Source organism: Haliotis rufescens, unplaced genomic scaffold (assembly GCF_023055435.1).
Source record: "Haliotis rufescens isolate VD_foot unplaced genomic scaffold, xgHalRufe1.0.p SCAF_7, whole genome shotgun sequence".
Taxonomy (NCBI): domain Eukaryota; kingdom Metazoa; phylum Mollusca; class Gastropoda; order Lepetellida; family Haliotidae; genus Haliotis; species Haliotis rufescens.
The window spans coordinates 39,765,332-39,792,316 of record NW_025964361.1 but is presented as its reverse complement, the minus strand read 5'-3'; the positions used below and the strand labels follow the sequence as shown (position 1 = coordinate 39,792,316).

At 40.1% G+C, this 26,985-nt stretch overlaps 1 protein-coding gene across 2 annotated transcripts in view; it reads left to right on the top strand.

Moving 5' to 3' along the window:
• Positions 1-8,163: 8,163 nt before the first annotated feature.
• The window catches only part of LOC124144206 (inverted formin-2-like), a 29,719-nt gene continuing 10,897 nt past the window's right edge, over positions 8,164-26,985 (top strand). The window contains exons 1-9 of one of the 2 annotated variants that reach the window (XM_046513497.2): positions 8,164-8,434; positions 12,609-12,771; positions 15,996-16,242; positions 18,210-18,325; positions 19,197-19,356; positions 22,674-22,747; positions 23,472-23,573; positions 24,278-24,354; positions 26,255-26,679. In XM_046513497.2, the coding sequence (XP_046369453.2) occupies positions 8,430-8,434; positions 12,609-12,771; positions 15,996-16,242; positions 18,210-18,325; positions 19,197-19,356; positions 22,674-22,747; positions 23,472-23,573; positions 24,278-24,354; positions 26,255-26,679 (1,369 nt within the window). In that variant the 5' untranslated portion in view covers positions 8,164-8,429. Of the gene's footprint in view, positions 8,435-8,565; positions 8,730-12,608; positions 12,772-15,995; positions 16,243-18,209; positions 18,326-19,196; positions 19,357-22,673; positions 22,748-23,471; positions 23,574-24,277; positions 24,355-26,254; positions 26,680-26,985 lie in introns of those variants that run through there. The other variant, XM_046513498.2, reaches the window with a different exon arrangement.

The following is a 26,985-nucleotide window of genomic DNA, read 5'->3' as shown; positions in this document are numbered from 1 at the left end:
ATAGGAGAGTGGTATACATACTCAAGACATAGGAGAGTGGTATAAAACGTAACAAATGTTATATTTGGGATAACACTTTCTTAGTAGTATACAGATTCTCATACTTTTGGGGGATTGAGTCCCGTCCGGGATTTGAACCCACACTGCCAGAGTGAGGCACCTGCGACTTTGTATGCTGGCGATTAGGTGCCTCACTCTGGCAGTGTGGGTTTGAATCCTGGACGGGACTCAACCCCCCAAAAAGTAAGAGAATCTGTACGTAACTAAGAAAGTGTTATCCCAAATAAAACATTTGTTACATTTGACCACTTTCTAAATGGCATTGTGTATTCAGAGAGTGGTATAGTCATACTCAAGACATAAAAGTGAGTGAGTATGGTTTAACGCCTCTTAAAGCAATATTCCAACAATATCACAGTGGGGGACACCAGAAATGGGCTTCACACATTGTACCCATGTCTGGAATTGATCCTGGGTCTTCGGTGTGACGAGCGAACACTTTAACCACTGGGCTACCCATCTGCCCCTCAAGACTTAAAAAAGCACAATCTCATTAAAATCAGATCTTAGTTCTCGCTACAACTAAACAAAGATCTGAGGACATCCCATTACGGGTCACGTCAGACCGATCTTGCGCGAACTTTGACCAACCAATGGAATGACCAATCAGAAGGCAGCTTTCTCCTGCTTTACGGCACAAATTTCAAATTGGCGACTACGCTTCGAAACATATTTTGACAAATTCTCGATCACAAATTTGAAACCTAAACAAAAGAATATTCTGGAATGGCTTATAGATGGTCTAGATTGTATGGATTCAGTCGTTAAATCCGTAACTATCGTTTCGGAGTTAAAGTTTTCGAGGTTGCATGATGAGAAATCACATTCCGACTGTCACTTTCATAATCTGGTAAGCGATGCTCTGATTGGTCGGATGAAAGATCGTTCTGACGTGACCCCTAATGGGATGTCCTCAGATCTTTGTTTAGCGATAGCGATAACTAAGATCTGATTTTAATGAGATTGTAAAAAAGCACAGCTATAAATTAGAAATGATGCCACTTTTTGAGAATGTTGACCAACCTCTTGTCTCAACTGCTGACTGTCAGTGGTAGGTGTGGCTCAGTGGTAATGTTCAGTCATAAAGTATGTGAAGTGGACCCAATACACTGACATGGCGACATGAGTATTACCAGCGTGCTACAGAATGATATACTGCCCTGTGCCGTACTCCAATAACACACGCGTCACTGTGTCACTGAGTTCGTGAGCGAGTTGGGTTCTATGCCGCTTTTTGCAATGCTCCAGCCACATCATGGCAGGGGCACACTAGAAATGGACTGCACACATTGTACCCATGTGGGATTCAAACTCAGGTCCTTTACTTACACTCTTACCACTGACCTACGCAACATGCCAGGTCAACAACATAGCAATGTTTGATGGTGTTTAAGTACAAGCCTACCAGTTTTTTTAATCAGCTGTATGATGGACTGAATCAATTTATTAAAAGGTAGGATTGATAAGTATTTCTACCCAGTATTTCAGTTGCAGAAGTTTCTTGAAAATATATGGCATTAAAACACAAACTTACCAACCCTTATGTTATCTGAATCTTAATTGACCGCCTCCGTGGTCTAGTGGTAGAGCGTCCGCCCGGAGAGGGGAAGGTCCAGGGTTCGATCCCTGGCCGCATCATCCCAAAAGACGTTAAAAGATGGTACTTGTTGTTACCCTTCCTGGCGCTCGGTATTAAGGGTCTAAAACAAGGACTGGTTGGCTCGGAGTCAGTATACTGTGTGTGAGTGGGTTATTCATGTCAAACTGGGGCATGGTATCTCAGTGGGCTAGCACTACAAATCGGCATCAGTCCGGACTAGAACAAGCAACCACATACACACAAGGGCATGCACATTGCTATATAATTGAAATAATCGTTAAACCCATTTCACCTCATCTCACCTGAATTTGAATTCCCCATAATGTTAGATTAGAAAGATTCTCTTCATTTACTTACAACAAAGAAATTCCTAGTTATAATATTCACACACATTTGAAGAATGTTTACATGAAATGAGACATCAGTATTTCTTTAAATGCATAAATGTCTCAAAAAATATTTGAAAGTGTATTGATAGATCAAACCACAAATAATTAGCATGATAAGATAAATCAAGCTGGAGAAACAGATATATTTATCATACGGATTTCAATGATGTATTACGCTTATAAATATTACCAAAACAGATGTTAATAAAATCATAGTAATAGCATAATAGTCTGCGTTTCAGATAAAACGAGTCTTACATTGCGAAGTGCATCAAATCAAGTGAGCACCTTGATTAAAAACATGCAAAAATTTAGAAAATATCTGTTGACAACGAATTAGCGCTGCACATGCTTTGCAAATCCTGCAGTCGACCGAAATCTGCATGACAATTTACGAACCGGATTTCGATTTCGGAGTGCAATTTTGATTGGACTATGCATAGACTTGTTAGTAACTCCATAATACCAGCCTAGTTCGGCAAGGGTGGAAACTGGACTTTTATAGTCAGTTAACTCTCTTGCCTCGGGAAGATGTCCTATTTCATATCACCAACATGACACAGTGACTCACAAGAGTGTCATGCCTTCATCTGACAATATTGGATACGGCCAATGTATAAATCAATGCACATCACTGCGGCAATCACCCTGTTGCATGTCAGGGTTATCAGACAAACACTTCAAACGAAGACGGAAGCTTTAGGAGACTATAACACTGTATATATGTGTACAGATTCTGGGGGAATCATTGAAGGAATTCTGTCATAATGATTCCTGATTGCAAGGATTTATCTGGACCGGCTCAGAGGCCGATATTCGGACCTAAGTCTGCTGCAATATCAGTAAAAAATCCTCAAAGGGAAATAAACATTTCCCAATTTATGTTAATACTGTTATAACTAATGTTATGGCTTTGTAGAGGTAACTTGTATTTTACTGACCAATAAAAAGGAACAGGCTTTAAAGCTTAGTTTTACATAATTGCATTGAAAGCAGTGCTAAATTACCATGTCCAAATTTCTCTGAAATTAAGAAACTAGAAACTTTTTATGAATCTCAAATTTGAACAAAAAAAGTTTGTCTAAACTTGCCTATAATGGGCACCTAGTGTTTTTAATTCTAATTCACTGTAATCAATAATAGACTAAAAATCTAAAGCATTAGTTGTCCATTAGTCCATTTATATAGCACTGTACTCCATGCTCTAAGCTCTTGAACATTATTACTCCAGTCAATGAATCAATATGCACTCAATATTCATTCTCAGCTCCCTGAGGAGTATACAACCAAAGCAGCCTGTAAGGCGCTGGAAGGTTAACAGCCACCATCTCATCCTACCAGGTACCCATTCACTGCTGGGTGAAAAGAGGCATATTACGAACAACATCCCTTGACTGAGGTGACACATGTGCTACATGTGCATCAGTGTGGAGTAGGACCGAAGCCCTAAACACACTCAGGGGTTAAGCTGCCGATCACGATCACCCATCCAATGACCCTCCGATAACCCATGTGATGACCTGTTACAAGTCCCGGAAACCCGTCTCAAAACCTTTGGTCAGAGATCTTTCCAGTTCTGCGCTTCCTCGCTATGGAACAAACTACCATCTGATCTTAAGCTGTCGCATCGCTTTCATCCTTTAGGCTCATCTGAAAACACACCTTTTCACACAACACTATCAACTCTACTCCCCCTTTCATTAGCATTACTTGCTAAAACTATGTAGCGCCATGAGCTTTAACTTGGTGAATGGAATCTGGCGCAGTATAAATGGACTTATTATTATTATTATTGCTGTGAACAGGACCACATGCCACCAGTGCCAAAATTGTTGCCATCTCACTAAATTTGAGAGGGAGAAAAGTGATGATGTTCAACCATGTTATGTTACAGAAGGTGAAATGGGGAATAACGTCGCGTCCAAGATTATTTCACTTAATTAGCGACGTGCATGCACATGTATGTGTGTGTGGGGGGGCTGCTTGTACTAGTCCAGACTGATGCCGATTTATAGTGCTAGCTCACTGAGATACTACCCCAGTTTAACATGAATACCCCACTCAGACACAGTATATTGACTCCAAGCCGACCAGTCCTTGTTTTAGCCCCTTAATGCCAAGTGACAGACAGGGTAACAACAAGTACCATCTTTTAACGTCTTTTGGTATGACGCGGTCGGGGATGGAACCCTGGACCTTCTGCTCTCCAGGCGGACACTCTACCACTAGACCACGGAGGCGGTCTCATCTTACAGAAGCCAGGTAGAGTGTTATAAAGCACAGAATATGGTAAAAGAAGAACCATGTATTTTCACACCAATGGTTATGACCTAAACACTATTCTTCATGGAAATGTCACAGCAAAGATTAATTTAGAAATATTAAAATCCATTCATGAATCTATATCAGCCTTGATCAGATTCTAAAATTGTATCTAAGTGCTGCAAACTAACGTTTAAACTCTCATGTATCTGATGTTTGCTTACAATTTTTTATTTATGTAGAAACTGTGTTTTTATACCTAAAAAATTATTTTATTACTTACCCTTGACTGTACATAATAATTGACGACATTGTACGACATCTGGAGTGATAATAGTATAAGTCTTTACATATTTACCAATCCAGCTTCACACATTTTGTGAAATAAATAATTCCCCTACTCAGAGAAACGTTTTGGTTGGGAGCTCAAAGAAATACCACACAATGCATGAGGTTGGAAAGAGTTGTCTCCCCTGATGCACAAACACCAGACCAAATTGTAAGATATAATCTATAGCCTCTGTCATCATTTGATAACATACACTTTGAAAACATCTGATGATACTCATCTTAATACAGTGGTTGTCTACATAGAAGATGCAACCTGACCTGATACATGGTTTTGTTTGGTTAAAAAAGATAGATACACTGAGGTCAGAACAGAATAAATATGTTAAAAATTAAACACAAAATGCTTTCATGGGGTGTTTTACTGATGGCTTGAATTTTGTGAGTTGAAAGCTGTAGTGTCCCATGATCGTATCATGATACAGACCTGTAGCAGTGTGGATACTATCTCCAATGATCATAATCTACAAGAACTAGGGATTCGAACTCACAACCCATAGGGGACACAGTGGCCTACTGGCCCAAGCCACTACAATTCTCTGTACAGTGTTGTGTCTCTTAGTCGCGCCAGAAACCGATGATAGTGAGTTCAAAGAAATTTTCCCTGATTATGTTTCTAGGTTTGTCAGCACCAAACACATCTAACACCTGCAACACTTCAGGCTTTCTCCAATATCAAGCTAACAACTCTCTCTCTCTCGCTCTCTCGCTCACTCACTCACTCACTACTTTATGAGCTGAAGCACCTACCACCACTGGGCTTGGCATCTTAGATGTGAAGTAAAAGTTGTTTTACGATTCAAATTGTGTTGATAAAGGCATTTTCTTTTGCAAAAAAAATATCATAAAAGAAGCAAAACCAAAGCTGAACATGTACACCGGTAATCAGGGCTAACTGGGATTTGAACCAACGATCCCAAGCTGCAGAGGTCTAAAGGCACAGGTATGGAACTGAAAGACCTGCCTTCTTTACCAAGTTGCTTCACAATTTATCTATCCAATGTTACCTACACTGTTAAACACTGTGTTTTTAACTATTCTTTGCGATAACAATTATCACAGAAATTTGTCCAGCTTCCCAATGGGCAAGTCTGACTTTATAGACGATAGACAAGGACAATGCCATGTTTGTTCGTAAACACTGAAAGTAGTACCTACCTGACATTTTGTATTTGCATATTTATTCATAAATGACCCAAGTGGATACTATTTTTATCTACTGGCTTTAGCCTGCTGATTAATTATACCCATTATATAATATATTTAGTTATCCAGTATTCATTTGAAAACAGAAAAGAGAAAGATAATATGTTCAGCAAGCACATATTACACACATGTCAACATATGAGGATTGATAAGTTCTGAGACTCACATAAAAAAAATTGACCTAAAGACATTAAAATGATTTATTTTTCATCATAATCTGCTTCTGCATAGATACCCATTTGCCAAGGATGATGGAGGGATTTCATTCCAGTTTTGTAGTAGTCCTTCTCTTGGCTGTCCAAAAAGTTCTACACAACTGCCTTGATCAGATCAGGAGAATATGGTTGATGCTGAGGGAGATCAAAGCCACACTCGTGGATTGTAGCCATGGCAATGACAAAAGTATGCACTGGCACATTGTCCTGATAGAAGTGCAGACCTTTTGCCAGCTTTCCATGTCCTCAAGTCTTAATTTCATCCTGTAATTGCCTCAGAAGTGCAATATAATATGTTCTGTTTATTGTGTGGCCTTTTGGAATGTAGTTCGCCATGCAATCTTCGGCATCTAAGAACATGGAGGTGAAAACCTTCCAGATGATGGGACAGTCTTGCATTCTTTGGTGGTGGTGATGTCAAATGCTTCCACTATTTGGATTGTTGTTTCACTCAGGCTGGAAGTGGGGAACCCAGGTTTCATCCCTAGTCACAAATTATTGCAAGAACCTTTCTGGATCAGCTTCAAACAGATAGATTATCACAAGACATGTGACTGGTACATTTTTTATGAGATATCAGAAGCTATGGAACTCAACAAGTTGATACTTTCTTCATTGCCAAAGTTTCCATGATAGTGGAATGTAATCTCTCCTGGGAAATACTAAACTAGCAACATGACCCCTAGTCATTTGCCAGTCAGTCAGCACCATAACGTGCATTCTCTGGATTATTTCTAGTGTTGCTGATGTCACAGCCCTTCAAGGACTGAGGTTGTCTTTAAGGACAAGGCTCTCCTTGACACACTTTAAACTTTACTGACCACCACCTTACAGTGCATGGGAAGGGGCATCCAAAGGTCCAAAGGTCACAAGCCCCTGCTCATGTTATTGACTTGTCACAGTGATACAATTTGCTCAGCTGACTCACATTCTTGAGGATATATCTCTGACATCATGTAATGTACACAACAAAAGATTTCACTATTACCATGATTACCCAATTCCCTCTACCTGAGGCTCAGAACTTATCAATCAACCCTCATATATATCTTGTAAGAAACACAATGTTGTGTTCGTATGCTGTGGCTTAACTATTGGTGCACAGATTTCATTCTGTCCTTCCATATTTTATCTGAACAATGTTATGTATGTCAAGCCATTGTAAAAGCAAGGGGACTGGCTTGATATGCATACTATTACATGTGTTGAAACTTTGTATCTTGAAATTTCAACTTAGTTTCTTGAAATTTCAACTTAGTTTCTTGAAATTTCAAGATAGAATAGAAAAAAATTAAAAAAACAAATGGCCCTAAAAGGCTTCCGTACCCATCTGTTACAACTGGTTACATATTTTCCAAATGACCAAGTCACAGTGTATTACATACATTGTATACTCTTGAATCTATTTTCGAAAATATAAGACTGTGATATTATAGTTTTAAAACAGTATTCTTTTAAGTTCATAAACTTAAAAGCTACTAAGAGATGAACCCACTACCTCCATCTTCCCGCGGCAAAGGTGTTAACTGACTTTATAAGCAACTGGACTTTCTTATAAAGTCAGTTAACACCTTTGCCGCGGGAAGATGACTACCTCCTACACAAGTAATGAAAATGGGGAGGTGGACTACAACATTTTATCAAAGGGCTGGGGTCTATCAAATCACAAATAAAGTGTGATATCAAAACCTAAGTCACTTGTACACTGCCATTTATTTATACAAAAGATTCCGCTTGACTTTGGATCTTTGCCCGCTCCTAATAAGCACCTTTGCCAGGGATAATCTACCTTGTAGGGATGATGATACGCTTGATAAGAATATGTGTTCGCATCGTGTCTCTCACAGGCGATCATTATCATCACGATATATCACCACACAAACGAGTATACTTGACTTAAAGATTATCTTCAACATATAAAACGTCAAGTGTGATGTGTGTTGTTGTTGGGCGTCCAGCCGTGACGAGCGCTTGATATTCATTCACAAATCACCTGTCGGCTGAAACTTTAGATTCGGTAACGTTCATCGAGTTCATTCATCACCTGAGTAGCACAGGTACAAGATGTCACTCAAGCCGGACGGTCAATTTAAATTGTTTGCTCAAATCCATCATCAGAACTGACTCATGATAATGTTTAATAATGTATATTTCGTAACTGGAAATGTACCATATTGCATTGCGTTGCGCACCTGTTGAATTGACAGCCAAAAGCTATTCACGTGACCCCCGACCTCACGTGCAATAGCGAGCGCAGGGCCAGCGCGAGCTTGTACCTATCTGTCAACACAGACTATCAAATTACTGCGATGCCCAAAGCCCAGTAGCGATCGCCAGTCGGAGTTTGTAATGAGGTAAATTGATTGTTATCTTTTCAACTGTCACTGAAAACTGTGTACACAATTGCTGCTTCCGCTGTGCAGCGATTTCGCTTGCGGCGCCATATTCAAACTGCGATGACTCACAGGTAAAGGAGCTTGCGTGATAGGCTCGGGCAAGGTCGATAAAACGACAGCTAAACACACGCGGGGGATTTCAAACCACATTCGTGCGATCGCATGGAGATTTAGGTGCAGGTGATCCTTGGATATATCACCACAAATGACCGTATTTGTTGGTTGCAAAATCACAGGTATAATAGACCAACAGGTGAGTGTTGCTGTGGGTTATAATCGGTTAGAAGTCTTTTGTTGTGTGTCAACATGCATGTATAACATGGTCCGATGGTTGCTCAATGGACGAACAAAATATCAACTATTTCTGCTAACATCCTGAATTTTCTGTCAAGACGAAATAATACATACATGTTGTTGCAGGTCATGTGGCCTTGTAGTTGTATGTCCTTCTTAAATTGCTTAAATGGAATCATAGTGTTATAATCTTTGAAATATTATTTTGATAGTTAATCAAAGTACTTATTCAAGTCCTGTTAGACCAGTGTATGGTGATTGGAAAGCCTTTCGCCTGTATTCACTCTCAAAAACTTTTATATGCATGCGTTGCTGCTCAATCCTTTTAACTATATATATTTTATTTTTTTTGAGGGGCAGGATTTGTGTGGATGTCTCACCAGGTGATTTTTTAAAAATAAATAAAAAAGCCTATTCAAATCCTGTTATACCAGTGAATGGCCGCGAATCCAAACTATATGGTAGACACAGTGTTGCATCGTGTATCTGAATATGAAACACTTGAATACTTATGAATGTGGTATATCTTTCATATCCCATCCATGTATGTCCTATATTATGGTATGTCATATATCTCTATTGCTATTAAGTTATAAATGTTATTATCATCATAATGTTTAATTCTACCTCCATCATTATATCATCTCCTTTCTTTTAAGATATTTCTCAAAATGGAAAGAAGACATGCACTAGATAATTGATGACTCAAAATCAAAATGATCTTAATTGTTCTTCGGCAGATATGTCTAGATATGGGTAAACTTGAGTTTGCGTGTTGTTTTACGAAACACTCAGCAATATTTCAGCTATATGACTGCAGTCTGTAAATCTGGCAATCCAGTAATTGACATCATGAGAGGGTTTTACGATATGCAGAAATGTGCATCCAGTATGCAAAAAATGTATAGAATGGATGCAGAAAAACATATATGGCATCCCGAGGAATGCACAATAATACTGGTATTTATTTACCAAATTCTTGATAAGAAATATTAAGTTCCTGTGATCAAAGTCATAATTAAACCTTACAGTACAGTTCACAACACCATTTCAATATTATACAGCGCCTTTATATTTCCTATTTTGGGGGTGCTCTGGAGTCTTAGTTTTGTAGGTAAAGGTAAACACCTGTATAAGCATGATAAGCATCCATCTACGCACTTGGGATATGCTGACATGCATCAACAAAGTCAGGCAGCCTGACCACCCAATCCGATTAACCACCTCTAACAGTTATCTGAAGTAATTACGTAATATTACCAATTCATCTAATAATATTACAAATCTTAATAAATAGTGATAAAAGTCTGTTTCCACACCTTAAACATGTTAAATGTACACAGATATCCAAGTTAGAGAAGAATAGCAAGCTACAGTTCCAGGACACTATCTCAACATATAAAACTACTATAACAATTTGTGAAACTAGCGACTGTGCTTGTTGTAAGAGGTGACTAACGGGATCGGGTGGTCAGGCTCTGTGTCTTGCTTGATGCATGTCATCGTATCCCAGTTGCATGGATTTATGCTCATGATGTCAATCACTAGATTGTCTGGTCCAGACTTGATTATTTACAGACTGCCGTCATATAACTAGTTATTGCTGAGTGTGGCGTTAAACAACAAACAAGCAAACAAACTACACAAGTTGTCAAACAAATAATACAGGAATACCCAGTCTTCATTCTGTGATGCTTGTTTTTCACAATCAGAATCTTGTTAACGTGTATGTGTTAATCTATTGAGAATAAAAAGTTGCCTTGGGCATACATGAGGAATAACTCATAAAGTCAGGGTGTGCTTAAAACCTGCCATTTGTTGAAAAGAACATAAGACTCTAAGAGGGAATTAGGCATGTGAGCATGCATGGCAGACATGTATTAAAAGAACTGAACAAAAGTTTAGATGCCCTTGGAAAGTCGAAGCCTTGTTTAAATTAAGATAGAATGGTCCTGAAGGAAATTGAAAAAGGTGTTGCCTCAAAGGCTTAATGGATGGCCTCACAAATACTTGAGTTGTCTGGGACAGGCAGGTGATTTAATGGGTTGCATAACCTTACTGCCCTTTGTCCATTAGCTGCATGTGGAGGTCACTGACTTTCTCCCTCAATGGAAATCACCTTGCCACCTCAATTTGCACATCTGTTGCCATGGTAACGGACATGCTTAGATAACAGGAAAAACAAATTAAAACCATGTCTTTCATGGATCAGTTTTACTACAATGAAAGTCAAGTACATGGTTACCGTGGTTACTGATCATTAGAGCAAGTGATTGAGTTAAAATATAAAGCTGCATCAGCATTATTTCTGCCATGCAGTGACAAGAAGAAGTTTATCTATACGTAAGGGAGTCATGAATACAAAGTTATATTTAAAAACAAATTTGTCAAACATATTTTGGCAAAACGATATTATTTATTATACAGGTTAAGACATGGGCTATAGGCCACCAATAACCAAAGCAAGGCCACCTCGTTTGGGATCATGGGGACTTACAGTGCCCCAGCAGGATTTATGTCATCACTTTAGCCACTGGTGCTTGTGCACAATACTAGCCAATATAAAAAAAATGCTCTGCAATAATTTGGCCTAAAACACTGGTTGATGATGTTGCATCGATTATGACATTGACAGGATTACGTGTCACACAGGAGAACAATTAGAAATAGTATCAGCTTAATAAGTATGTTAAACAGTAGCCTAACATCTTGTCTCTGAAATGAATATATTTTAGAGAAAAACAGGTGTTGAATTATAGTTATAAAATATAATAAAAAGGAGCAAAGAGACTTCTTTTTTTTCTGATACTGCAGTAATGTAGACTTGCATGGGCTGTATTGGATATATTTGTTTCAGGGTCTGTATAACAGACTTGTTGAACAGCACCAACAATAATATCCATCCAACTGATATTATTGTTTGCAAAATTTCATTTTATGGTAACAAAGTTGATAAATGTTCTATTTGACTTGGTGAAATGGGTACCACAGGTAAAAACTGTCAAGTTAGATCAATATTTATCAGATTTGGTTTGGTTTCTTGTTTTACGCCGCACTCAGCAATATTCCAGCTATATGATGACGGTCTGTAAATAATAGAGTGTGGACCAGACAATCCAGTGATTAATATCATGATCATCGATCCACGCAATTGGGATCGATGACATGCATCAACCAAGTCAGCGAGTCTGACCACTCGATCCTGTTAGTCGCCTCTTACAACAAGCATAGTCGCCTTTTACGGCAAGCATTATTTATCAGAACAACTTTGATTTAGCTGTGTTTTGTCACATTCTGCTAACTGAATGAGTTCAGGGATTTATCTGGACTTGCTCAGAGGCCGATATTTGGCCCTAAGTCTGAAGCCAATGTCAGTACAAATTCCCAAATCGGAATTACAAATTTCCTGATTCATGAAGTTAAAGTTATAACCAATGTTAACCAATGTTTTGGTTTGTAGAGATGACTTGTATTTCACTGATAACAGGACCAATACAGAGGAGAAAAAGACTTTAGTGCTTTAGTTTTCACTGTTTCATTGAATGCAATGTTAACAATGTTAACATGCCTCCTAATTTGAGGCAATAAAAACTAAGAATATCAGTTTCTCCAAGGTTGGCTGCCAAGGGCACTTAGTTTGGAATCCTATGTTCCATTTCTGGTGTCCCCACCTTGAACATGTTGAAATTGCTGGAATATTGCTAAAAGTGGTGTAAAACCATGATCTCACTTATTTGTTTAAAAATTGCAGTTTGCTATGAGATCTCCTTTTTAAAAATATTGTATGTTCTGTCTGAAGAAATTTATCTGTTTGAACGTTGTTTCATTGTGTTGCCAGTTGTGTCAACGCAGGGTTTGAGGACTTGTCCTTCAGGATGCTGAGGACACAGCCCAGTGCCGTGGAGCAGGATAGGACCATCACGTCCGAACAGCTGGAACAACAGCTGGAGGGCAGCGACCCACATCAGTGTGTCGTCATATCTCACACACCCTCAGTCCAGGTGAGCTAATGAACGATACATCGGTCCAGATGAGCTAATGAATGATACATCGGTCCAGGTGAGCTAATGGGTGATACATCAGTCCAGGTGAACCAATGGGATATACCATCAGTCCAGGTGAGCTAATGGGTGATACATCAGTCCAGGTGAACAAATGGGTGATACATCAGTCCAGGTGAACAAATGGGATATACCATCAGTCCAGGTGAACAAATGGGATATACCATCAGTCCAGGTGAGCTAATGGGTGATACATCAGTCCAGGTGAACAAATGGGTGATGCCATCAGTCCAGGTGAGCTAATGGGTGATACATCAGTCCAGGTGAACCAATGGGATATACCATCAGTCCCGGTGAACTAATGGGTGATACATCAGTCCAGGTGAACTAATGGGTGATACATCAGTCCAGGTGAACCAATGGGATATACCATCAGTCCAGGTGAGCTAATGGGTGATACATCAGTCCAGGTGAACTAATGGGTGATACATCAGTCCAGGTGAACCAATGGGATATACCATCAGTCCAGGTGAGCTAATGGGTGATACATCAGTCCAGGTGAACAAATGGGTGATACCATCAGTCCAGGTGAACTAATGGGTGATACATCAGTCCAGGTGAACCAATGGGATATACCATCAGTCCAGGTGAACTAATGGGTGATACATCAGTCCAGGTGAACTAATGGGTGATACATCAGTCCAGGTGAACCAATGGGATATACCATCAGTCCAGGTGAGCTAATGGGTGATACATCAGTCCAGGTGAACAAATGGGTGATACCATCAGTCCAGGTGAGCTAATTGGTGATAAATCAGTCCAGGTGAACAAATGGGTGATACCATCAGTCCCGGTGAACTAATGGGTGATACCATCAATCCAGGTGAACAAATGGGTGATAATATCAGTCCAGGTGAACTAAAGGATGATACTATAAGTCCAGGTGAGCTAATGGGGTATACCATCAGTATCAAGTGAACAAACTGTTGTACACCATCAGACCACATGTGCTAACTGATTGGTATATACAACAATAATTCCAGTGAGATAACTGCTGTGTCTTTTGAATCCATTTGAAATATCTGTGTGCGTGTGTGTGCCTGCGTGTGTGTGAGTGTGAGTGTGAGTGTGTGTGTTATTATTATTAACCCTGTGATTTATAATTCCTCACACACTTTCTCTCTACAAATGATTGTGCAGCATTATCTCCCTTTGATTCTTATCCCCTGTACATGGGTTTGTGTCCCCATTTATTATCCTTGGCCTGTCAGCACTAAATGGGGCACTGGTGGCCCAGTCATCAAACATGATGCAGAGTTGAATCCCTTGGGCATGCCAGAAACTTATGATCATGGGTTTGAATCCCGGATCACCCCAATTAAGCTTTTCAGTTTGTCAGTACCATACCAGTGCTCGTGTAAATGTCTGAGACCTGCAGACCGCCTCCGTGGTCTAATGGTAGAGCATCCGCCTGGAGAGCGGAAGGTCCGGAGTTCGATCCCAAACGCGTCATACCAAAAGACGTTAAAAGATGGTACTTGTTGTTACCCTGTCTGGCACTCGGCATTAAGGTGCTTAAACAAGGACTGGTCGGCTGGGAGTCAGTATACTGTGTCTGAGTGGGGTATTCATGTTAAACTGTGGCATGGTATTTCAGTGTGCTAGCACTATAAATCGGCATCAGTCCGGACTAGTACAAGCAGCCAAACACACACATACACATGCATGCACGTTGCTATATAAGTGCAATAATCTTGGACGCGACGTTAAACCCCATTTCACCCTACCTCACCTCTGAGACCTGCATCACCTAGGGCTTTCCTCACACATTAAACTGACACAACGTGATATTATTGACATATTGTTCAAAGCGGCATTAAACCCAAGACACTCGCTCAATACCAGCACTGTATTCATGCTCATTTCTTCCCTAATATGCTGACATGCTGTGATCATGGTGATAAAACTGACATACTGTTCAAAATGTGCTTTCTGCAATACTAGCATGTAGTGTGCAGTGTTTCTGTATCCTGGGTAATAACTGGATTATAACAAAGATGTACACTGTTCCTGTAAATCCTTGTAACAATGTTTACAAGCATTTCTGCCTGTTCTTCAAATGTACTATGATTATTATGTTATGCGTCTTCTGGATATAACTGGGTTATACCACACCACCACCTTTCCTTCTCTGCTACAGTATAAAGCAACTATGTAGACTGTCCTTGATGCTATGTTATGCTACATATATGTCTGTCCCGAGATGTACGATGCATTTATGTTATGAGTCTTCTGGATATAACTGGGTTATACCACACAACCACCTTTCCTTCTCTGCTACAATATAAAGCAACTATGTAGACTGTCCTTGATGCTATGCTACATATATGTCTGTCCCGAGATGTACGATGCATTTGTTATGAGTCTTCTGGATATAACTGGGTTATACCACACCACCACCTTTCCTTCTCTACTACAATATAAAGCAGCTATGAAGACTGTCCTTTATGCTATGCTACATATATGTCTGTCCCGAGATGTACGATGCATTTGTTATGAGTCTTCTGGATATAACTGGGTTATACCACACCACCATGGTTCCTTCTCTGCTACAGTATAAAGCAGCTATGTAGACTGTCCTTGATGCTATGTTATGCTACATATATGTCTGTCCCGAGATGTACGATGCATTTGTTATGAGTCTTCTGGATATAACTGGGTTATACCACACCACCATGGTTCCTTCTCTGCTACAATATAAAGCAACTATGTAGACTGTCCTTGATGCTATGCTACATATATGTCTGTCCCGAGATGTACGATGCATTTGTTATGAGTCTTCTGGATATAACTGGGTTATACCACACCACCATGGTTCCTTCTCTGCTACAGTATAAAGCAGCTATGTAGGCTGTCCTTGTTTCAATGTTACATCTATGTCTGTCCCAAGATGTACGATGTATTTGTTATTAGTCTTCTGGATATAACTGGGTTATACCACACAACCACCTTTCCTTCTCTGCTACAGTATAAAGCAGCTATGTAGGCTGTCCTTGTTTCAATGTTACATCTATGTCTGTCCCAAGATGTACTATGCATTTATGTTATGTATCTTCTGGATATAACTGGGTTATACCACACCACCACCTTTCCTTCTCTTCTACAGAGTTAAGCAGCTACGTAGACTGTCCTTGTTTCAATGTTACATCTATGTCTGTCCCCAGGTGTACTATGCATTACGGACGAAGTTGGAGTCAAGTGACGAGACCTGGTTGCAGGAGTTCATCTCCCTGTCGGGGCTCAACTCCCTCCTCGACTCCCTGTGTCAGATGACAGGGAAGGCCTTCACAGGGTTCTCCGACGCCATCCTCCAGATTGACTGCATCTCCTGCATCCGCGCCATTCTCAACACTCGTGTCGGCCTTGACCACTTCCTGTCGACGTCAACATGCATCAGGAAACTCACACGAGGTGGGAATCCTGAGTAGAAATTATTGTCATGAAAAGACAAATCAACTCGCAATATCCTTTCAGCAATGGCCCGTTCATGGAGCTCTATACCATTGCAGCCACCCAAAACAAATCTCCACTCTGCAAGGCATATGCAACCATGCATGAAGTTGAACTCACAATCAACTGTTACATTAACAGAAAACTATGACAGCAGGGTCACAGAGTACTTTTGCCTCTGTTGATTTGTCAATTTGTGTTCTGAAAATAAGTGATGAATTGGAAGATGTTTCTATTGTCTGTAATCTCAAACCAGTCTTATTATACAGACAAACAAATATTGTTGTCTGGGAAATAATAGGTCAGTCGTTAACCCTTTCACAAATCACAATAATCCCATTCTCCAAAGGGGTCACAGGTGGCCCAGTTGTATAAGGCACCATTATTCTTAGGCATGCCAGAAACCTTTGATCATGGGTTCTAATCCCAGTTCACTTCAATTGTGTTTCTAGGTTTGTCAGTACCATACTCATGCTCATTGTTTTCGCCAAAGTGGTAAACGTCTCAGACCTGCATCATTTGGGCTTTTCTCCAACATCAAGCTGACATGCTGTGATATGACTGGAATACGGTTCCAAGCGGCGTTAAACTCAAGTCACTGACTCACTTGCTCACTCACTCACTCACTCACTCACTCACTCATAAACACACACACAAAAATATATATGTACATACATTTTGAGTTTGAGAGAACAATTTCAAGGTTCTTGTAATGGCTGTGCATGCCAGTCCTAGCAATGATAACATGAGGGCAGCATCCCCATCATGCCCCTCAAGTGTCTTTGGAGTTACCTGTCCTTGTTTTGTACAAGTCTCAGGAAACACTCCTGTAGATACACACGTCCACTGCTTTCCAATATTTAGAATACAAAAACGATTACAGCATAATAAATGTTATACCTCCAATATGATAAACCTGTGATTGCATTGGTCCTGCATGCTACCTGGAACATATGTATTGTATGAAAACCAAACCAATCTAGATAATCAACAGGCAAGTCTAGCTAGCCCGAAGAGGAATTGTTGTTATAAAAAATTTCACACTATGTTTTTCTAGCATCGTGTTTTCACACAGTACTAAGGTGGTGGGGTAGTCTTGTTGTTATAGTTTCTTTCACTCTCAACACCTGGGTTTGATCTAGACTTCCCATGTGTGAAGCCCATTTCTGGTGTCCCAGTCATGGTATTGTAGGACAACAGTAGAACATGGATATAACGAACTACAAGGGACTGGAGAAATCAGTTCATTATATATGTTTTTGATCGAATTGTCCACCATCTTGGATAAAACTAAACACAACACACGTAATTGCAGCATTGACTTTTCTTAGCAGTCATCACTCCAAAGTATTCAAAAAATATTTCATAACATTCTTTTAATAACATTAAATTCATAACATTTTTTAAAACATTGTTTATCAAATATTATAACATTTCAAGATTTACATACGGGGAGATGTGCAATCGGTGATTTTGCTGTGGCCTTGTTTTGCTGACTGCATTCATGAAACCGCATCATTGAGATCAGCCAAACTATCGAATGATGTCATCTCAGTTGACTTTTGCGTATTCAGGAAGTCTTAAGTGTTTCAAGAGCCTTATTGGCATCGGCAAAGAAGGGTGTGGCTTGTTCCACAGAGTCAATCCCATCTTGCATGTCTTCATCATCGACTGGACAATGTCCTCATCACTCATTTCTCAGTTCACTTTACACATCACTAATAGTGGTATTTGGGCTTGTCGGGGATCAGATATCAGTTTGTTATGTACGTAAATTTTATATGATAATATAGAGATAAATCGTTGATGTTGTAATAGTTTGTTGTATCCGGTTGTTCGCTCTATCTGTGTTCTACTGTATTGCCAAAAGCGACTTTCAGTCATACCCTGTCGTTCACTCCTTCACACAACACAAATCTGTGTTTCAGCCCTGACCATCACCAATACGCTGCCCAAGAAGCAAGTTCTGGAGATCCTGTCTGCCATCATGGCGTACAGCACCCACGGCTACAAGCTTGTCATCGCTGCCCTGGAGCACTTCAAGGTGACGAGCTGGAATTACTTTTGATTGGACGTTTCAGATATTCATCTTCGCGAGGCAAGGGAGTGAACTGACTGCAAAAGTCCAGTGTGGCTACCCTTGACAAACTTGGCTGGAATTTCTGAGTTTTGGCTGGCCTAATGCATAGTCCAAACAAAATCGTGTAAAGAAATTGCCATCCAGTTTGTAAACAATGGTGACTGTCGTTGACTTTTGTTTACTTCGGGATTTGCAAAGCATGTGTACTGCCAACTGAGCATCGACACATTTTCTCTCTCTTTTCATGTATAAAATTAAGGTGCTCAAGTGATTTGATGTAATTTGCGAGGTAAGACACATTTTATTACAATATAGATTATCGATCCGAATATGTTGCTAGGTTTGTCAGTACCAAACCCGTGTTCATGTGTTTCGCCAAAGTTGTAAACGTCTAAGACCTGCTTCACAAGCTGAGATGCCGTGATAACTGGAATACTATCTGTTCAAGCAACGTTAGACTCCACTCATTCACTCGCTCAAAAAATTTGGAAGAATGATTTGGGGTGAAAGTTAAAAATCTCACACTCATATCTATTGATATCAAAAGCAAGCCTCAGAGTTTAAGATTGTTATCAACTTATTGATTGATATACAGTCAAACCTCATGTCAAACCTCATGTCAAACACGTTGGCACCTGGACATATTTTTATCTTTGATGTCATTGCAGCAACGTCAGTGAGGTCAGAAAATTGTGTGAGAAGTGAGTTGTATGTTTGGCAAGTGTGGGTGTGTGGACATTGTTTCTTTATGAACTGTTCCAGTCCTGGGAAAGAGCCACACAGTTTAATTTTACACACATAACTGAACCTTAACCTTTTGTTGCCATGGTTACAGAGAGAAGAAAACCAGAGCCACAGATTTAGTGTTGTGTTAAATGAGCTGAAAAGTGCCGAGACAGTCCCCCACAAGACAGCCGTGATGACCTTCCTCAATTGCATCCTAAACTGCAATGCTGACATCGCAGAAAGGACAAGATGCAGGAATGAATTTGCAGGTGAATTTCACAAGACGATAACAATAAGTTATTCATTCCGCGAAACATGAAACGCTTAAATGTTAAATGTCTTTACAAAACCAAAAGGCCTTAAGCATGGAAACATACTGGACAAGATATGACATATAAGGTCACATTTTAGTTTGGTTGACAGACTTCACTAACCAATTTTCTGGGTAAGTCAAAGTACTAATAGATTTGTGTTGATATATTCATAAATGTACTCATTAACAGGGCTCGAAAAATCCACTCGTCCGCTCGTATTGACGAGTGGTAACTGATGTCGGGCAAGCTAAAATTATTAAATACTCGTCCTGACGGACGAGCAGATACTCACAGCAGTTTAATTTATATTTGTTTTGATGTGCGATATATTGACACGGAAATCATGGCCATTCAGCCGATCGATATTTATGTCGCGTATAGCATTAACAATTAGGCTGAGGTTTGTCTCTTGATGTATCTTTGCGCAGGCTTTGCGCTGAAACCAGTCTTTATTTATTGATGTCAGCGGCCGGTTGCTAACTACCGGTGATTCGGTCAAGACACACCCAATGATATAACTTTATAGGATTTTAATGCAAGGATCGTCAAAAATTGTATTTGAAACTATTTTCTTTATCAGGAATAATATATTCCAATATCTTGTTAAATTAGATGCAGCTTTTACTCAAATTATTAAAATAATAATAACCCTAAGCGAAGCAGCTGATCGCTATTGCCGGTATTATTTTTTACATGGAACCAGTCTGACCAGTCACCGTCAAGGCTCCCGTGCACGTGATCGCGAGAATTACGTGTTGACATAGAATCGTCCAACAAAAACAAATATGACTTTTAACGAGTCACAGTATGGCATTTATGATATATGTATCCATTCTCTGTCAACTCTAAAGTTTGTTTCAAGGCGTCAATAGCGGTAATCTGACCGTGGTTGCTGTTAATAACGGTGAGTTGTGCGATCTTCCGATCGCTTCACACACGATTTCGCCGAAATTAATTAAAACAATATTAAAAGGAATTTTGAATAAAATAAGTTACAAACATAAGTCCAGATATACAAAGAACACTTTTTATAGCCAGACAGTGTAAATTACATGACTAATTTGCGTACTTCAGTATGGAATTGTTTACATGGTATTTCCGGTGTTACGGGCTCACGGTAATGTCTTTCCATGGGGGAAAAAACATCAAAACTCATTATTTCGTGTATAATGCGCACCCCCTTCTACACAGCTGTGTTTTTTGGATAAAAAGGTGCGCACTATACTCAAGAAAATACGGTAAACCAAAATGGCGGATATGAGAAAGATTTTCTTGTCGGAGGGTCGTGCCGACAAAAAGTTGACTGCACAGGCGGAGAAACGAAAACTTAGTCCAAAACAATATGGTTGAGTGAATTTGAATGGGCAAAATTTGACGATGATGACAGCGAGTTGTATTGCACTGTCTGTCGAAAATACCCCAAACTATCTGATCCCAAATGTGGACTCGTAACTGGTTTACATCATAATTTCAGAAAAAAAACTTTGAAATTTCACGCTAAAAGTAGGAAGCATATTCAGTGCTGTCAACATGATAAATTTTTTAACAAACCCCAGACTGCGCAGTTTGCCAAGTCAATGCAAAAAGTTGACAAAAAAAACAGTGAAGTTTATGAAAAGCTATTCACAACAGCCTACTATATTGCAATAGAAGGGGAACCATTTTCAAAATTTCCAAGTTTTTGTCAGTTGCAGTATAAGAATGGTGTAATACTTCGTACAAATTATTTGAATGATCATGCTTGCAAGGCATTCACCCAATCTATAGCAGATGTGTTGAAGAAAGAAACTGCTCAGGATTTGGAAAACAGTAGGTTTGTCAGTATTTTAGCAGATGGTTCAATTTATTATCCCCCGCCGCGCGAAAGCGCGAAGCGGGGGATATAGTATTCACGACCGTCCGTACGTCCGTCCGTACGTCCCACCTGTTTATTGCCGCGATATCTCAAGAACTAAACACTGGATTGTCTTCATATTTGGAACTATGGTGTATATACAGACTCCGCAGACACCAGTCGGTTTTGGTGACCTTGATCCCATTTTCAAGGTCACAGCAGACAAATCTGCTTTTAGAGTTGGAAAACGGTGTTGCCGCGATATCTCAAGAACTAAACACTGGATTGTCTTCATATTTGGAACTATGGTGTATATACAGACTCCGCAGACACCAGTCGGTTTTGGTGACCTTGATCCCATTTTAAAGGTCACAGCAGGCAAATCTGCTTTTGGAGTTGGAAAACGGTGTTGCCGCGATATCTCAAGAACTAAACACTGGATTGTCTTCATATTTGGAACTATGGTGTATATACAGACACCGCAGACACCAGTCGGTTTTGGTGACCTTGACCCCATTGTCAAGGTCACAGCAGGCAAATCTGCTTTTGGAGTTGGAAAACGGTGTTGCCGCGATATCTCAAGAACTAATCGCTGGATTGTCTTCATATTTGGAACTATAGTGTATATACAGACACCGCATACACCTGACAGATTTGGTAACCTTGACCCCATTTTCAAGGTCACAGCAGGCAAATCTGTTTTTGGAGTTGGAAAACGGTGTTGCCACAATATCTCAAGAACTAATCGCTGGATTGTCTTCATATTTGGTACTATGGTGTACAGGCGGGGGATATTTCGTCACTCTGTGACAAATACTTGTTTACTTTGTTTTGAGTGGTTACATGGTACATGATACATGATATTGTCTGTTCAGCATTGAGCAATAGGGCAAGTGAAAATTTGGCAGGACGAGTACAAAATGAAAAGTACTTGCCCTGCAGGACAAGTAGGGTTGAACAAATTTTTCGAGCCCTGATTAATATACATATAAATATGTGTTCTTTTTTATTGGGCATAAAGGTGTTTGGTGTTAATGATCCATTAGAATTGGTGTTCAGCAACCCATGTTTGTTTTGAGAGTCGACTTATGGGATTGGTGGCAAGGCTCGCAGGCTTGGTTGATGCATATCATTGTATCAGAATTGCATAGATTGATGCTCATCATGTGAATCACTGGATTGTCTGGTCCACACTCGATTATTTACTGCCCACTGTCATAGCTGGAATATTGCTGAGTGCAGCATTAAACACCAAACAAATAAACAAAACCCCTGCCAGGGAAGGCTTTGTTTTCTTCGTAAGGTATTTGCAGTTTGTTTATTCAAATAAAATGCGTCCAGCTTCGTATTATAGAAAAGAATGGATTAAAATGTATTCATTTGTTGTGGCTTTGCTTGTTGTATACGGCTGAGTTACAAGTGTTTGTTGACTGTGCAGGTCTAGGCTTGTTGGATGTGCTGAGTTTCCTGCAGAGGGAGGAGGTGGATGATGATCTTCACATACAGCTGCAGGTACATTGTCATAGTGTTCACTTTCTCATGTAACTCACTGACTTGCATCACTGGGGTTTACGACACATACACTGGAGGTGACATTGTGTCTTGTGCAGAAAGGGAAGTCCATTGCGACATGTTTCGTCACATGCCATTTTAGGTCTTTAGCCTTTAGGCATTGCTCAATGTCTTCCTTTAAGGTCATGTAACCTTAGAGACAGTTTTATGGCCTTAGCATCTGTAATACTGAAACTGTGGCTCAAGTTGACAGAGCTCCAGATAAGCTTTTGGTGTTGTGGGTATTTTACCCATGCATTTTAAAATCATTGGGTACGTATGAGTAATTCTATCTGGGTATTCAAACTTCTGTTACCCACTAGTTTTTACACATGTGGGTATTAAAGTTAAATATTTAAAAACACTATTCATCTAGTCCCTGCAAACTGGTGTCGTGTGGGTTCGAGAGCTTTATAGGACTAAAAAATACCACGATACTTCCACAAGAAAGTGTGATGGCAAATGGTCATGATGTAACTGTCATCGTGGAGTTTGGCAAGGATGATGGAATGCCCGTATATAATTTCAAAATAAGTTGCTGATTTGCTAATCGAATATGCAAGGGTTACTTCACAATATTTGGATTTTATTTTACTGCATATTTCTGCATTTCTGATGCATATTTTACGCAGATATGCAGCTTATCTGGAGCTCTGAGTTGATGCAGGTGTGTTTTTGGTTCCAGACTTTCCACTCCAGGAAACATCAAGATGAGGAAGAACTGGCAGCAAAATGTGACCTTGACCTCAGTAGTCCTCATGACCTTGTTGATAAGATACAAGAGAAAGTAAGCTCATTTGAACATATATTTTAAAAAAGAATGTGCTATGTATGTGTGTTTTTGTTGTGTAACACTGCATTAAACAATATTCCATCTATGGTAGGCAGCCTTTAAATCAAGTCTAGACTGGACAATCCTGTGATTGACTTCATATTTTTTTAAGCATCGATCAATGCATTTATGATACGATGACATGCAATCAACCAAGCCTCACATTTCATGCATGGGTTGTTTAGGACCAGTTTTCTTACTGTCAATCTCGACCCAGGGAAGAATAGGTCTTCAGCAACCTATGCTTGCCCTATAAAGCGACTCTACTTGTCGTAAGAGGCAAATAACGGGATCGGGTGGTCAGACTCGCTGACTTGCTGATGATGCATGTCATCGTATCCCAATTGGATTGTCTGGTCCAGGCTCGATTATTTACAGACCACTGTCATATTGCATACCACTGGAATATTGCTGAGTGTGGTGTTAAACACACAAAAAATCAACAAAAACAACTGGGAGTCCCAACAGAAATACTAGACAGTACTAATATAAGACCTTGTACCTATACCTGTATACAGATTCTGACAATAACATTGCATTATCTAAAACGATATGTCGACATATCAACTTGACAAGATCGGCTTAATCAGAATAGCTATTCATGACAATCAAGAGATGATATTTGTACAAAGGACATATATATAATCTTTTGTTTCTAGGTGTTTGGCAGTTCAAAGATGGCCTCTTTTGTGAACATTCTTCAGGATTTGTTGGCCATGGAGGCAAGCAGCCAAAGGTATTGTCCACTGCAGATATTGAATTAATTGAATGAATCAATTCCAGCAAAACTGGTAAACATCCATTCACCAATATGATGAGGTAAACCTGGACTGACTTCTAATAAAGTTATCAGGCCTTATATTTTCTGTAGACCCATGAAGATTCGGGGTAGAATAGGTCTTCAGCAACCCAGGCTTGCCGTAAAAGGCAACTATGCTTGTCGTAAGAGGCGACTAACGGGATCGGGTGGTCAGGCTCGCTGACTTGGTTGGTGCATGTCATCAATCCCAATTGGGTGGATCGATGCTCGCAAACGCACACATCTATATATAAGTGCCATTGTATGGAAGGCGACATTAAACCCCATATCACTTCACCCGATCACAAAGTGACAATGTCTCCGATTCACACGGCACTATTTATTACTTCTAGTCCAATACTGAAAATGGGTTCCAGGCTATGAAGCATAGTCCCTCTTCAATCTCATTAAAATCAGACCTTAGTTCTCGCTACCGCTAAACAAAGATCTGAAGACATCCCATTAGGGGTCACGTCAGAACGACCTTTCATCCGACCAATCAGTGCGTCGCTTACCAGATTATGAAAGTGACAGTCGGAATGTGATTTCTAATCATGGAATCTCGAAAACTGTATCATGGGATATTCGGAACGATAGTTACGGGTTCAATGAATGAATCCTTACAATCTAGACCATCTATTAGCCATGCCAGAATGTTTTTTTGATCAGGTTTCAAATTTGTAATCGAGAATTTGTCAAAATGTTTCGAAGTGTAGTCGCCAGTTTAAAATTTGTACCGTAAAGCACAAGAAAACTGCCTTCTGATTGGTCATTCCATTAGTCGGTCAAAGTTCGCACAAGGTCGGTCTGACTAGACCCGTAATGGAATGTCCTCAGATCTTTGTTTAGCGGAAGCGAGAACTAAGATCTGATTTTAATGAGATTGAGTCCCTCTTTAACATTTAAACTGATCAGTGTGTTGTTCCTACACTTCCCATGTGTTCCTCAAACCATTAAAGGTACAAGCATCAATTTAAATGTGCATCAGTTTGTGTAGCAAGATGCTGTTGCAACTTATTCAAGATATACTTTAAAAAAGTGGAGGACCACCATGTACTGTATGGACTATATTGTGAGCCACATCACAACCCCAAATTATTGAGCCATCCCTGGCATTGGGATATAGCACCACTTGTACCAGCATCATCAGCTAGTAAACATGTAGACACCATGTACACATTGCCTCCAGTTCTCTCTGCATGTGATCGCCCCAGTGGTCTAGTGGTAGAGCATCCGCCCAGAGAGCAGAAGACGATAAAAGATGGTACTTGTTGTTACCCTGTCTGGCGCTTGGCATTAAGGGGCTAAAACAAGGACTGATTGGCTCGGAGTCAGTATGCTATGTCTGAGTAGGGTATTCATGTTAACATGCGGCATGTTATCTCAGTGAGCTGACTAGTCTGGACTAGTACAAGCTGCCACAAACACATACACACGTGCATGCACGTCGCTTTATAAGTACAATAATCTTGGACACGAAGTTAAACCCTATTTCACCTTTCTCTGCATGAATTACCTTACACCTCCCATACTGAATTATGACGGGGCAGTGGGGTAGCCGAGTGGTTAAAGCGTTCGCTCATTACCGATTCTTTTATGTTACTAAAGTTAATCTTTCATGTCATTACAATAGTAATATGAAAAACTTTGGTGTCTTTGTTTTGAAGTTCATCATTTAAATCATGGCAGTAAAGTATCCAAATAGTTGAACTTTTACTAGTCACACAGAAAACGTAAGGTCAATCCCAGCTGGGAACAATGTGTGACGCCTATTTTTGATGCCCCATGTACTTGCTGGTGTACTGTTAAGAGTTACCATTTGGCATTTTAACCCCAGTGAGAAGATGTGGACAACCATTGAGAACCAGATCCACCACCTCATCCATGGATCGGAAGGTGAGGACCGTCTGGCGAGGGTATCCCCCGAGGAAATCGAGGCCCTGCTGACACCAGACATCAACATGACCAACACTGTCCAGCGGAAACTGACCGAGAAGGGCTTGAACACACCTACAAAGAAGCTGAATGAAAGTGACTACGAAAATTGGAATCCGACGCCCAAAAATAAGTTACTCAATGACTTGAACACTCCAACGAGGACGAAGTTGAGTTGGAATAACAATTTCAACAGCTTGTTGAAGAAGAAGGAAAGCTTTGAGGGGAAGTCTGTGTGTGGCGACTCCTTCAGCACACAGCTGGTGCCCCTGCCTAAGAAGCCCATGCGCAATCTGAAGTGGATTACATTCGAGACAGAGGCTGTTGGTAAGTTGGCATCTACAGTGTTGTAGTTAGGGGATAAACGTCATGTGTTTTTTGATTGGAGTATTTGATGCCTGGAAATGTCATAATTCAAAAGGCCAAATTTGTGGACCGGTGGTCAAAGCTGCCACAATTTAACAAGGCCCAAATTTTGGCCCAGTGGTCGAAGCTGCTATCATTTAACAAGGCCCAGATTGTGGCTCAAAGGTCAAAGCTGCCATAATTCAACAAGGCCCAACTTGTGGCCCGGTGGTAAAGGCTGCCATCATTTAACAAGGGCCAAATTGGGGTCAAAGGTGACACGATTTT